General features: G+C 42.1%; 1 protein-coding gene across 1 annotated transcript in view; it reads left to right on the forward strand.

Moving 5' to 3' along the window:
* Nucleotides 1–12,894, forward strand: part of LOC139422762 (contactin-associated protein-like 4) — a 217,192-nt gene that overhangs the window by 189,656 nt on the left and 14,642 nt on the right. Inside the window, exons 19-20 of the mRNA XM_071174090.1 lie at nt 4,142–4,366; nt 12,150–12,283. Of these exons, the coding sequence (XP_071030191.1) occupies nt 4,142–4,366; nt 12,150–12,283 (359 nt within the window). The remainder of the gene's footprint in view (nt 1–4,141; nt 4,367–12,149; nt 12,284–12,894) is intronic.

A 12,894-nucleotide genomic window follows, 5' to 3' on the forward strand; every position in this document is an offset into this window, starting at 1 on the left:
GGGATGGAACAGCCCTTCACCACTTCACCATAGTGATTATGTTCCATGTACTCTATATATAACTATTTATTTTACGTGTTGATACAGAGCTCATATGTGAAAGTATTGTTACTGATTAAAAAAAAATCTTTCACAGTGGCAGTGATTCTGATTATGAGCCGCCAATGTCTTGGTGTCCATCTCCCTCTGAAGCTGGTTCATCCAGCCGGACCCCCGCTGTCTCTGGCTCCACACCTACCTGGCCATCTAGAGATGTGAAGTCAGTGACAAAGAAGCAGAGATGAGGAAGAGAGAAACCTGCAGACAGAGGGCCAGAGAGTCGTTGACACTCTGTGTTAGAAGATGATGTGGAACCAAATCCACCAGTTTATAGACCCAAAAGGCAGCCAGGACCTCAACTAGACATGACTGCAAAGTACAGCCCCCTTCAACCGAACACCAATAAGTACGGGGCTAAGAAGCAGGCAGGAAAGAGGCAGGCAGGAAGGAAGACCATTTCCATGTCAGACCTTTTCTGCTACTTTTCAATGGTCATTTACATGGGGCTGGTGAAGTTGAAAACTCTAAGGGACTACTGGAAACGTCAGCTCTCTGTCAACTGCCTTTCCTCATGACTGTCATGTCTTGTAAAATGTTTCTGACTATTTCACGGGCGCTTCACATCAGTGACCCAGAAGTTTATGGAGAGAATGACAAGAAGAGAGGCATACCAAGGTTTGATAGGCTGTGCAAAATCAAACCTCTCTACCCCAACATCGTTGAGGCCTGCAAGACCTATTTTCAGCCCGCCCAGAAACTGTCCATCGATGAGAGGATGGTAGCCTCAAAGGCCAGAATCAGCCTCAAACAATACATGTAGTATCCTATCAGCGCATCTGACAGGTCCACACCTCCCATGCTCTTGTTGTAGTCCTTCACAGTAGCTGGAATGGGGAAATTGCAATAATCTGAGACGGCGCTAAAACGTAAATATATTTCTCCGCCATGTTGGAGTCAACAGAAATACGAAATTACATCATAAATATTCTCTTACCTTTGATGATATTTCATCAGAATGCAGTGCAAGGAGTCCTAGTTCCACAATAAATCATTGTTTGGTTCCATAATGTCCAATACTAGTGTCCAATTAGCTGCATTTGCTACCACTTTCAGCTCACGTGCCCAAAAGCTGGCGCTGGTCCAGGCGAACTTGGACGAAAACTTCAAAAAGTTATATTCCAGGTCGAATAAACTGGTCAAACTAAGTAGAGAATGAATCAATCTTCAGGATGTTATTTTCATATATATCCAATAATGTTCGAACCGGAGCATACGTTTTCATCTGCAGTCAAATGGAACGATGGTGATATCAACAGACAAATGCGCAACAGGGAAATTGCATTCTGCCAGGACAGTGACTCATTCCCCTCCCATTCGGTCAAAGTTCACACCAGAGGCTCCATTCCATGTTCTACTGAATGAGGACATCTAGAAGAAGGCGTGGGAAGTGCTAACAGATCCATATCTTGTTTGGAAGTGAAGAGGTAATGACTTGAAATTAGACCCGCATTCAGAATTTCACTTCCTGTTTGGAAGATTGCCTGCCCTATGAGTTCTGTTATACTCACAGACATAATTCAAACAGTTTTAAAAACTTCAGAGTTTTCTATCCAATAGTAATAATACTATGCATATATTAGCAATCTAGGACAGAGTAGGATGCAGTCCACTATGGGCACGCAATTCATCCAAAGTGAAAATACTGCCCCCTATTTAATCCTAGTAAATATTCCCTGTTTTAGGTCAGTTAGGATCACCACTTTATTTTAAGAATTTTAAATGTCAGAACAATAATTTATTTTAGCTTTTATTTATTTCATCACATTCCCAGTGGGTCAGAAGTTTACATATACTCAATTAGTATTTGGTAGCATTGCTTTTCAATTGCTTAATTAACTTGGTTCAAAAATGTAGGGTAGCCTTCCACAAGCTTCCCACAATAAGTTGGGTAAATTTTGGCCCATTCCTCCTGACAGAGCTGGTGTAACTGACTCAGGTTTGTTGTAGGCCTCCTTGCTTGCACACTCTTTTTCAGTGCTGACCACACATTTTCCTTAGGATTGAGGTCAGGGCTTTGTAATGGCCAATCCAATACCTTGACTTTGTTGTCCTTAAGCCATTTTGCCACAACTTTGGAAGTATGATTGGGGTCATTGTCCATTTGGAAGACCCATTTGCGACCAAGCTTTAACTGACTGATGTCTCGAGATGTTGCTTCAATATATACACATCATTTTCCTTCCTCATGACTCCATCTATTTTGTGAAGTGTACCTGTTTCCTCCAGCATCCTCACAAGGTCCTTTGCTGTTGTTCTGGGATTGATTTGCGCTTTTCACACCAAAGTACATTAATCTTTAGGAGACAGATCGCATCTCCTTCCTGAGCGATATGCCGGCTGTGAGGTCCCATGGTGTTTATACTTGCGTACTATTGTTTGTACAGATGAACGTGGTACCTTCAGGCATTTGGAAATTGCTCCCAATGATGAAACAGACTTGTGGAGGTCTACAATTCTTTTTCTGAGGTCTTGGCTGATTTCTTTTGCTTTTTCCATAATGTCAAGCAAAGAGGCACTGAGTTTGAAGGTAGGCCTTGAAATACATCCACAGGTACACCTCCAATTGACTCAAATTATGTAAATTAGCCTATCAGAAGCTTCTAAAGCCATGACATATTTTTCAGGATTTTTCCAAGCTGTTTAAAGCCAAAGTTAACTTAGTGTATGTAAACTTCTGACCCACTGGAAATATTGTGATACAGTGAATTATAAGTGAAATAATCTGTCTGTAAACAATTGTTGGAAAAATTATTTGTCATGCACAAAGTAGATGTCCTAACCGACTTGCCAGAACTATAGTTTATTGACAAGAAATTTGTGGAGTGGTTGAAAAATTAATTTTAATGACTCTAACCTAAGTGTATGTAAACTTTTGACTTCAACTGTAGCTCTGAATCCATGATATGGCATGGGGTTGAAAATACATAACACAAGTTTTCTCATCGCAGGTTATGGTCAATAATATCAAATCGAACAGTACAGCTCCCAAAATCGTATTATTATTTCTTTCAGCCAATCATCAGCAATTTGTGTCAGTGCAGTACATGTTGAGTGCCCTTGTCTATAAGCATGCTAGAAGTCTGTTGTTAATTTGTTTCCAGAGAAGTAGCATTGTATTTGGTCAAACACTAATTTACCCAACCATTTTCTAATAGCTGGCAGCAAGGTGATAGGTCTGCTGTTAGAACCAATAAAGGTTGTTTTACCACTCTTGGGTAGCGTCATGACTTTGGCTTCCTTCCAGACCTGAGGACAAAGACTTTCCTCTAGGCTCAGATGAAAGATATGACAGATAGGAGTGGCTATAGAGTCATCTACCATTCACAGTAGCTTTCCATCGAAGTTGTCAATGGCAGGAGGTTTGTCATTATTGATCGATAACAATATTTTTCCACCTGTCCACCTAACCTTACAAAATTCTAACTTGCAATGCTTTTCTTTCATTATTAATTTTTATATTCATGAGTAGAATGGCTCACTGTTCATTGTTGGCATTTCCTGCCTGAGTTTGCCCATTTTGCTAATGAAGTAACCATTACAATAATTGGCTCTATCAAATCTTTTTCTGATTAATAAGCCATCTGATTCGATGAAAGATGGAGTTGAATTGGTCTTTCTGCCCATAATTACATTTAAAGTACTCCAAAGTTTTTTTTTCATCATTCATTATATCATTGATCTTTGCTTCATAATACAGTTTCTTCTTTTTTGTTGTTGAGTTTAGTCACATCATTTCTCAATTTGCAGTAAGTCAGCCAGTCAGATGTGCAGCCAAACTTATTAGCCACTCCTTTTGCTCCATCTCTTTCAACCATACAGTTGTTCAATTCCTCATCAATCCATGGAGCCCTAACAGTTCTAACAGTCAGTTTCTTAACAGGTGCATGTTTATCAATACTTGGAAGAAGCAATTTCATAAAATCATTAAATGCATCGTTTGGATGCTCCTTATTAATCACATCAGACCACCAAGTATTTTTTAACATCATCCACATAAGAGTAACAGCAAAACCATTCAACCCCCCCCCCCCTTGTCTTCCAGAGGTCTCGGCTGACTTCAAACCTGGGACATCGGTCCAGTACACGTTCAAGGAGCCGTATGAGCTGAACAGAAACATCAGCACCCAGTCCTCCTCCATTTACTCTGACCTCAAGCTGCGGGGAGAGAACGTGTCATTCAGCTTCCGTAGCTTCCAGAGCCCGGCGCTGCTCCTCTACGTCAGCTCCTACTATAGAGAGTACCTGGCTGTGCTGCTCAATAGGAATGGTAAGAGGCGGAGGGATTTCAAAATCCAACCTGTGATATTAGTTATGTCGTATTACTACATTTAGAAAGGTTATTAACAATGACTGTAAGTGAGAGCGAGGGGGAGGGGTGTTGGGGGAGAGAGAGGGAGGAGATAGAGAGAGGGGGTGGGGGGAAGAGGTTTGGAGAGGGGGAGATGGTGAGGGGGGTGGGGAGAGGGTTGGGAGAGAGAGGGAGGAGATAGAGAGATGGAGGGTGGGGAGAGGGTTGGGAGAGGAGAGAGAGAGGGGGGGTGGGCTGAAGAGGGTTGGGAGAGAGGGAAGAGATAGAAAGAGGGGGGATGGGGAAGAGAGAGAGGGGATAGAGAGAGCATGGTTGGAAACAGCTGCTGAACTGAGCAGGTCCTCATCTCGCTGCTCATTTTCCTCCACTAGCAGATTCATTTGGATTAATTTGAGTCTCCAAGTCCCTGTAGACACCACTGCCTCTTAATTCATCCACAGTAACATGTGTGGCATTGTCAGTTGTTCTAAGAGAGCACATGCAAGATATCTCAGTAAGAGTAAGAAAGTGCAAAATATGTATTTCTTGATAGTAAATATAGTCAACATATCTAAATACAAAGGGACAGTTTATCAACTTGCCAGGCCTCTTTTTGATTTGATTTGTATCTTCTGTTTGTCCTGTGTTAGATGTGATATTAATGAGGAGCGTTTGAATATAAAATGAATATATTTTGCCTGGTAGCTAGGCTACTACTAGTGTCTCCAGCTACACAGTAAATTCCTTTAACCCTTGTCTGGTGTTCGGGTCTGTGGGACCCATTTTCAATGTTTACTCAAATAAAAATTACACAATTCATTATTTGAGACTTGAGACTCATTGGCCTTGGCTCATTTTCTGTGAAGAACATGTAAAATAACACATTTTCATTAAGTGCATACTGTGCACGCCCCTACACATTTATATTATGTATGTGGTGTCCGTAATAAAAGTGTAGAAAAGTGTGTGTGTAGGTGAAAGCAAGTAAAAATGATACAAAGGTTTGCTGTGTGCCTTCACTCTGTCGTCCTCCTCCCTGGCCCTGCTGTTTCAACATAGCACCAAGAACCTGTCTGTCTCCCTGCCTGTCTGCCTGTCTGCCTGTCTGCCTGTCTGCCGCTTTTCTCGGACTCTGTACCCTTTGTAGTGTGGGAACCTGCACAAAGTTATTACAATACATTATTTAAATACATTTTATTTTTTTTAAGAAAGTATTTTCCCACACTACCCCAGCCAGGTGCAAATTGGGGGAGGGACACAAAAAATAAATAGCTTTGCATGTGTGGCTCCTTACAACAATCAATCAGTATGGAAAAAAGAATCTCTACTCAGAGAGGCCTTAGATTTTTTTTGCAGAGAGAGAAGCTAATGTCCCTGTCAATTCGGAGTCTGATAGTGAGCTTGAAGAAGAGGATGAGATTGACCCTCAGCCAGCCTCAGGACCAGCCCGTCAGCAACCAGCTCATCAACAGCCTGCAGGAGGAGAAATATGGATGTCAAAAAATTGTGAAATTGAATGGTCTGCCTGCCTAAGGAGTGAGCCACCCTGCATGGCTGCCAATGTGATAAGGATGCAACCAGGACCGACATGGATGGTGGTTACAAATGTGCAGGACAGAAAGTCTTCTTTTGAACTGTTCATCCCAGACACCATCCAGAAAATCATTCTGGACTGGTGTTTTTGGAGAGAAATAGAAGGAGATGGACCAAAGTCATTTACATGCATACTTTGGGGTTCTTATCCTTGCTGGTGCTTTCAGATCCAATGGGGAATCCACAGAATCCCTGCGGGATGCAGAAACTGGCACAGAACCTTTCCATGCAACAATGTCTCTGGAAAACTTCCACATTATTTCCAGGATTATGCGTTTCGATAATCAAGACACCAGACCAGTTCGGCGGCAGAGAGACAAGATAGCTGCAATCAGGTCAGTGTGGGACAAGTGGGGGGACCGCCTTCGCCTGTTTTACAACCCTGGGCCCAACGTTACTGTTGATGAGCAGCTTATGCCATTTAGAGGCCGCTGCCCCTTCAGGCAGTGCAAACTGTTTAAACCCGGAAAATATTGAATCAAGATCTGGGCTGCCTGTGATGCTGCTTCCTCATATGTGTGGAACTTGCAAGTGTATTGTTTTATACATTTTTTATTTAACCTTTATTTAACTAGGCAAGTCAGTTAAGAACAGGGAAGCCAGATGTAGGAGCCCCTGAGAAGAACCAAGGGATGCAGTTTGTCCTGGACGTAACAGGGACTCCGTGGCCACAACATTACATGCAATAACTTTTTTACTTCGCACAAGCTGGGACAGGAGCTCCTCAAGAGGAAGCTGACGATGGTAGGAGCAGTACGAAAAAACAAGTCAGAGCTCCCACCTCAGCTGTTGAATACACGTAACATACCTATCAATTCCTCTAAGTTTGTGTTCACGGCCGACATGTCCCTAGTGTCCTACATGCCAAAGAAAGGCAAAAATGTGGTACTCATGAGTACGCTGCATATCGATGGGAGAATCTGTGGCCAGGAACATAAAATCAGAAATCATAATGCCACAAAAGGAGGGGTGAACTGGCTGGTGACTGGCTACAGCTGCAAAAGAAGAACCCTACGCTGGCCACTTGTGATATTCTTAAACATCTTGGACATCTCGGCGTACAACGCGTTTGTCAACTGGATGGCGTTGAACCCAGATTGGAACAGAGGGAAGCTCCAGAGGAGACGGCTCTTTCTTGAGGAGCTGGGCAAGGCATTGGTAAGACCTTAAATCCAGATGAGGCAACCCCAGCTTCTGCAGCCATTGTGAGGAGGATGCTGGTGCCCCATCTGCCCGACCCACAGGACCAACAACTTCAATACCGGAAGTAAGTGTGAGTGATGTTGTTGCATGTTTGTGTGTCTGACTCTTCTACCTTGGCCTGCTATAACTATATATGTGAGTGAGTGAGGGAAATGTTAGTAAAATTCCTGAACTAAGTGTTTTTATCATTCTAGATTGCAGCTGGTACCAACAAGAAGAAGCGTTGCGATGTGTGTGGACCCAAGAAGGACAGGAAAACAAGGACACATGCATAAAGTGCAAGAAATACATTTGCAACACACACACAGTAAAACTCTGTCCCTCATGTATTTTGTAGACCGGGGGCTCATTTATCATTTCCCTAAAATACTGAATGTAAAATTTGTTCTTCCAATTTGTTCAGTTCAAAACAATAAACATCAATAGTGATGAAAACCATGTTTCATTTCTATTTGTTCCAGATGAACATGATTTATTCCACCCGTGTCTTGATTATAATAGATTTTTGTTTACGAAAATCACATTTTATCAAAAATAACCCGCGAACATTGGGTGAATAACAAAAACATGAACACCATGCAAGGGTTAAGTAGATACTGTTAGCTACAACCTGATCAAAAACTAACTGCTGAGGTTAAAGAAACTCAAAGTGTAGTGGGGGTTTAAGATGTTTGATATTCTCTACTGTATAGAAGTTGCAGTAAGACTGCCTCTACATTACCATGTACTGTACTGCAGTGGAGGCTGGTGAGGGAGGGGACGGCTCACTTCATTCCAGCCATCAATATGAGGCGGCCTCCCCTCACCAGCCTCCACTGCTATGCTGTATGCCTAACGAATATGCAATTCAAAAAGGTTGCTTCTGATACATGTTTTTTATGGTCCTGAGAAGTGTGATGGACTGCCAAGTGCGTTACTGTGGAGTGTACAGTCATCCAGTTAGTTATCGCACTTCTTCCTGAACGATCGTCCAATTAGAGCTCAGTGAGCGGTTGTTCTCGGAAACCCTGGATAGCTTCTTCTCCGAGTGGTCAGCGACGCCCCACTGGCAGACAGTCTACACTCTGCCCATGTCAATGTGTGACAGTAATTGTGGCCTATCTAATGTGATGGTCCTCTACTTGAATATAGGAATGGGCCCTTTCCACTTATATAAGAGTTTATTTTACCTAGGGCACAAATCATAAAATGGCTCAAATACTCCTGTACCTTACAGTGCCTCAGTAATTGTAGACTTTCTGATATGATGGCCCTCTGCTTTAATCGCAGAATGGGCCCTCTCCCTCATTTATAAAATTGTTGTTTAATTTGTCCTATGGCACAAATCATTTTAATGTCTATTTAACATTCTTACCCTCTCAAATATTATTTTATTTCACCTGGATGTGTGTAACTAGTTCATGTTTTAGTAAAACACTGAACAAAAATATAAATGTAACATGCAACAATGTCAAAGATTTTATTGAGTTACAGTTCATATAAAGAAATCAGTCAATTGAAATACATTCATTAGGCCCTAATCAATGGATTTCACATGACTGTGTATACAACTATGCATCTGTTGGTCACAGATACCTTTAAAAAAAATGGTAAGGCCGTGGATCGGAAAATCAGTCACTATCTGCCGTGACCACCATTTACCGCATGTAGCGCGACACATCCCCTTCGCATAGAGTTGAACAGGCTGTTGATTGTCAAATCAAATCAAATCAAATCAAATCAAATTTTATTTGTCACATACACATGGTTAGCAGATGTTAATGCGAGTGTAGCGAAATGCTTGTGCTTCTAGTTCCGACAATGCAGTAATAACAAGTAATCTAACTAACAATTCCAAACTACTGTCTTGTACACAGTGTAAGGGGATAAAGAATATGTACATAAGGATATATGAATGAGTGATGGTACAGAGCAGCATAGGCAAGATACAGTAGATGGTATCGGGTACAGTATGTACAAATGAGATGAGTATGTAAACAAAGTGGCATAGTATAGTATAAAGTGGCTAGTGATACATGTATTACATAAGGATACCGTCGATGATATAGAGTACAAAGTGGCATAGTATAGTATAAAGTGGCTAGTGATACATGTATTACATAAGGATACCGTCGATGATATAGAGTACAGTATATACGTATGCGTATGAGATGAATAATGTAGGGTAAGTAACATTTATATAAGGTAGCATTGTTTAAAGTGGCTAGTGATATATTTACATCATTTCCCATCAATTCCCATTATTAAAGTGGCTGGAGTTGAGTCAGTGTCAGTGTGTTGGCAGCAGCCACTCAGTGTTAGTGGTGGCTGTTTAACAGTCTGATGGCCTTGAGATAGAAGCTGTTTTTCAGTCTCTCGGTCCCAGCTTTGATGCACCTGTACTGACCTCGCCTTCTGGATGATAGCGGGGTGAACAGGCAGTGGCTCGGGTGGTTGATGTCCTTGATGATCTTTATGGCCTTCCTGTGACATCGGGTGGTGTAGGTGTCCTGGAGGGCAGGTAGTTTGCCCCCGGTGATGCGTTGTGCAGACCTCACTACCCTCTGGAGAGCCTTACGGTTGAGGGCGGTGCAGTTGCCATACCAGGCGGTGATACAGCCCGCCAGGATGCTCTCGATTGTGCATCTGTAGAAGTTTGTGAGTGCTTTTGGTGACAAGCCGAATTTCTTCAGCCTCCTGAGGTTGAAGAGGCGCTGCTGCGCCTTCTTCACGATGCTGTCTGTGTGAGTGGACCAATTCAGTTTGTCTGTGATGTGTATGCCGAGGAACTTAAAACTTGCTACCCTCTCCACTACTGTTCCATCGATGTGGATAGGGGGGTGTTCCCTCTGCTGTTTCCTGAAGTCCACAATCATCTCCTTAGTTTTGTTGACGTTGAGTGTGAGGTTGTTGTGGCCTTTTTTGTGGCCTGTGGAATGTTGTCCCACTCCTCTTCAATGGCTGTGCAAAGTTGCTTGATATTGGTGGGATCTGGAACACGCTGTCGTACACGTCGATCCAGAGCATCCCAAACAAGCTCAGTGGTGAGTATGCAGACCATGGAAGAACTGGGACATTTTTAGCTTCCAGGAATTGTGTACAGATCCTTGGAACATGGGGCCGGGCATTACCATGCTGAAACATGAGGTGATGCGGCGGATGAATGGCACTACAATGGGCCTTGCCACGGATTTCTCTGTGCATTCAAATTGCCATTGATAAAATGCAATTGTGTTCATTGTGCATAGCTTATGCCTGCCTATATCATAACCGACCCCCACCATGGGGCACTCTGTTCACAACGTTGACATCACCAAACCACTCGCCCACACAACGCCATAAACGCTGTCTGCCATCTGCTCGGTACAGTTGAAACAGGGATTCATCCGTGAAGAGCGTGCCAACCTCTTACACTTCTCCAGCCTGCCAGTGGCCATCAAAGGTGAGCATTTGCCCACTGAAGTCGGTTAAAATGCCGATCTGCAGTCAGGTCAACTTCAACAATAATCAACACTATTTAAATACAGACAGTGACTGACAAGACCCTGGTGAGGACAACGAGCCCACAGATGAGTTTCCCTGTGATGGTTTCTGACAGTTCATGCAGAGATTCTTCAGTTGTGCAAACCCACAGTTTCATCAGCTGTCTGGGTGGCCGGTCTCAGACGATCTCGCAGGTGAAGAGGCCAGATGTGGAGGTCCTGGGCTGGCATGGTTACACATGGTCTGTGCTTGGGAGGCCGGTTGGACATATTGCCAAATTCTCTAAAACGACATTGGAGGTGTCTTATGGTAGAGAAATGAACATTCAATTCTCTGGCAAAATCTCTGGTGAACGTTCCTGCAGTAAGCATTTCAATTGCACACTCCCTCAACTTGAGACATCTGCGGCATTATGTGACGAAACATTTAAGCGTGGCCTTTTATTGTCCCCCGCACAAGGTGCACCTGTGTAATGACCATGCCGTTTAATCAGCTTCTTGATATGCTTCACCTGTCAGGTGGATGGATTATCTTGGCAAAGGATAAATTCTCACTAACAGGGAGGTAAACAAATATGTCCACAACATTTGACATAAATACATTTTTGTGCGTATGAATAATTTATTGGATCTTTTATTTCAGCTCATGAAACATGATATCAACACTTTACATGTTGCATTTGTATTTTCGTTCAGTATATTATTTGTACCCCCAATCCCTCCATGAAGAATTCTAATTATGTTATTGTAATTATCATGAAGGGCTTTCATGTTGGCTTAATGATAAAAAAAGACACCTTTGTATGAAGTGATCATTTGTGTGCTGCAGCATCAGTGAGAATGTGTTTTTTAAGCGATGTAATACATTTCCAATTTGTCCATTCATCTGAATGTGAATGATTAGTTTGGTGCTGACTGACAATTCAAACACAACCGTGTATTACTCAGAGCCCCTCAGATACATAATTCCCTGCAAATTATGAAAATTAATTTGATTTATTATCTCTGTTATTGATAGGGAATTAGATATTAATCCGCTTAGTACAGGGTTTTCAAAACTCGGTCCTGGGGACCCCAAGGCTGCACATTTTTTGTTTTTGCCCTAGCATAAAATGTCAGTTAATTATAATCAACATAATAATTGCCATACCCTGTTGCTGCAGGATTATTCTCATGTTGTAGCAAATTGGCACAATTTAAGATCATACATCTGTACTGAAAAAAAAAAAAAAAAACGATTTTCTGGGTACATTGTGAATGCTGCACATGTAGAAGTGAGATTGTTCAGTGGCTGTCTGCATTTAAATGGTGTTGATTATTGTTCAAGTTTCATCTCTATGGGAATTTCAGTTAACCTTAGTCCTGGACTAAAAGGGTCTTTCAAATGAGAATATCAGTTAAGAATGTTTTCAGTGCAGGAGTCTGTTTAATCTGTTTCTGGACAACTGTCCCATAATGTTTCTGAAAGTTACCTGGTATTAAAGTTGTCTCTATATCTCTCAAAGGTTACCTGGACGTTAAATACAAGCTGCAGAACAGTAGAGATGCTGAGGTGTTCAGGACCAGCGTTAGGAACCTGGCCAACGGACAACTTCACAGAGTCTCCATCAGAAGGCTTTCAGAGACTGTCAGTGTTCAGGTAATTTATTCCCTCACCGTTCAGGGAATTTATTATGTCACTGTTCAGGTAACTTATTTAACTTATTCTGTCCCTATTCAAGTAACTTATTCTGTCCATGTTCAGGTAACTTATTCTGTCACCGTTCAGGTAACTTATTTAACTTATTCTGTCCCTATTCAAGTAACTTATTCTGTCACTGCTCAGGTAACTTATTCTGTCACCGTTCAGGTAACTTATTCTGTCACCGTTCAGGTAACTTATTCTGTCCATGTTCAGGTAACTTATTCTGTCACCGTTCAGGTAATTTATTCTGTCAGCATTCAGGTAACTTATTCTGTCACCGTTAAGGTAACTTATTCTGTCCATGTTCAGGTAACTTATTCTGTCAGCATTCAGGTAACTTATTCTGTCCATGTTCAGGTAACTTATTCTGTCAGCATTCAGGTAACTTATTCTGTCACCGTTCAGGTAACTTATTCTGTCACCGTTCAGGTAACTTATTCTGTCCATGTTCAGGTAACTTATTCTGTCACCGTTCAGGTAACTTATTCTGTCACCGTTCAGGTAACTTTTTCTGTCACTGTGCAGGTCATTTATTCTGCCACTGTTCAGATCATTTATTCTGTCAC

Source organism: Oncorhynchus clarkii, chromosome 12 (genome assembly GCF_045791955.1).
Source record: "Oncorhynchus clarkii lewisi isolate Uvic-CL-2024 chromosome 12, UVic_Ocla_1.0, whole genome shotgun sequence".
Classification (NCBI taxonomy): Eukaryota; Metazoa; Chordata; class Actinopteri; order Salmoniformes; family Salmonidae; genus Oncorhynchus; species Oncorhynchus clarkii.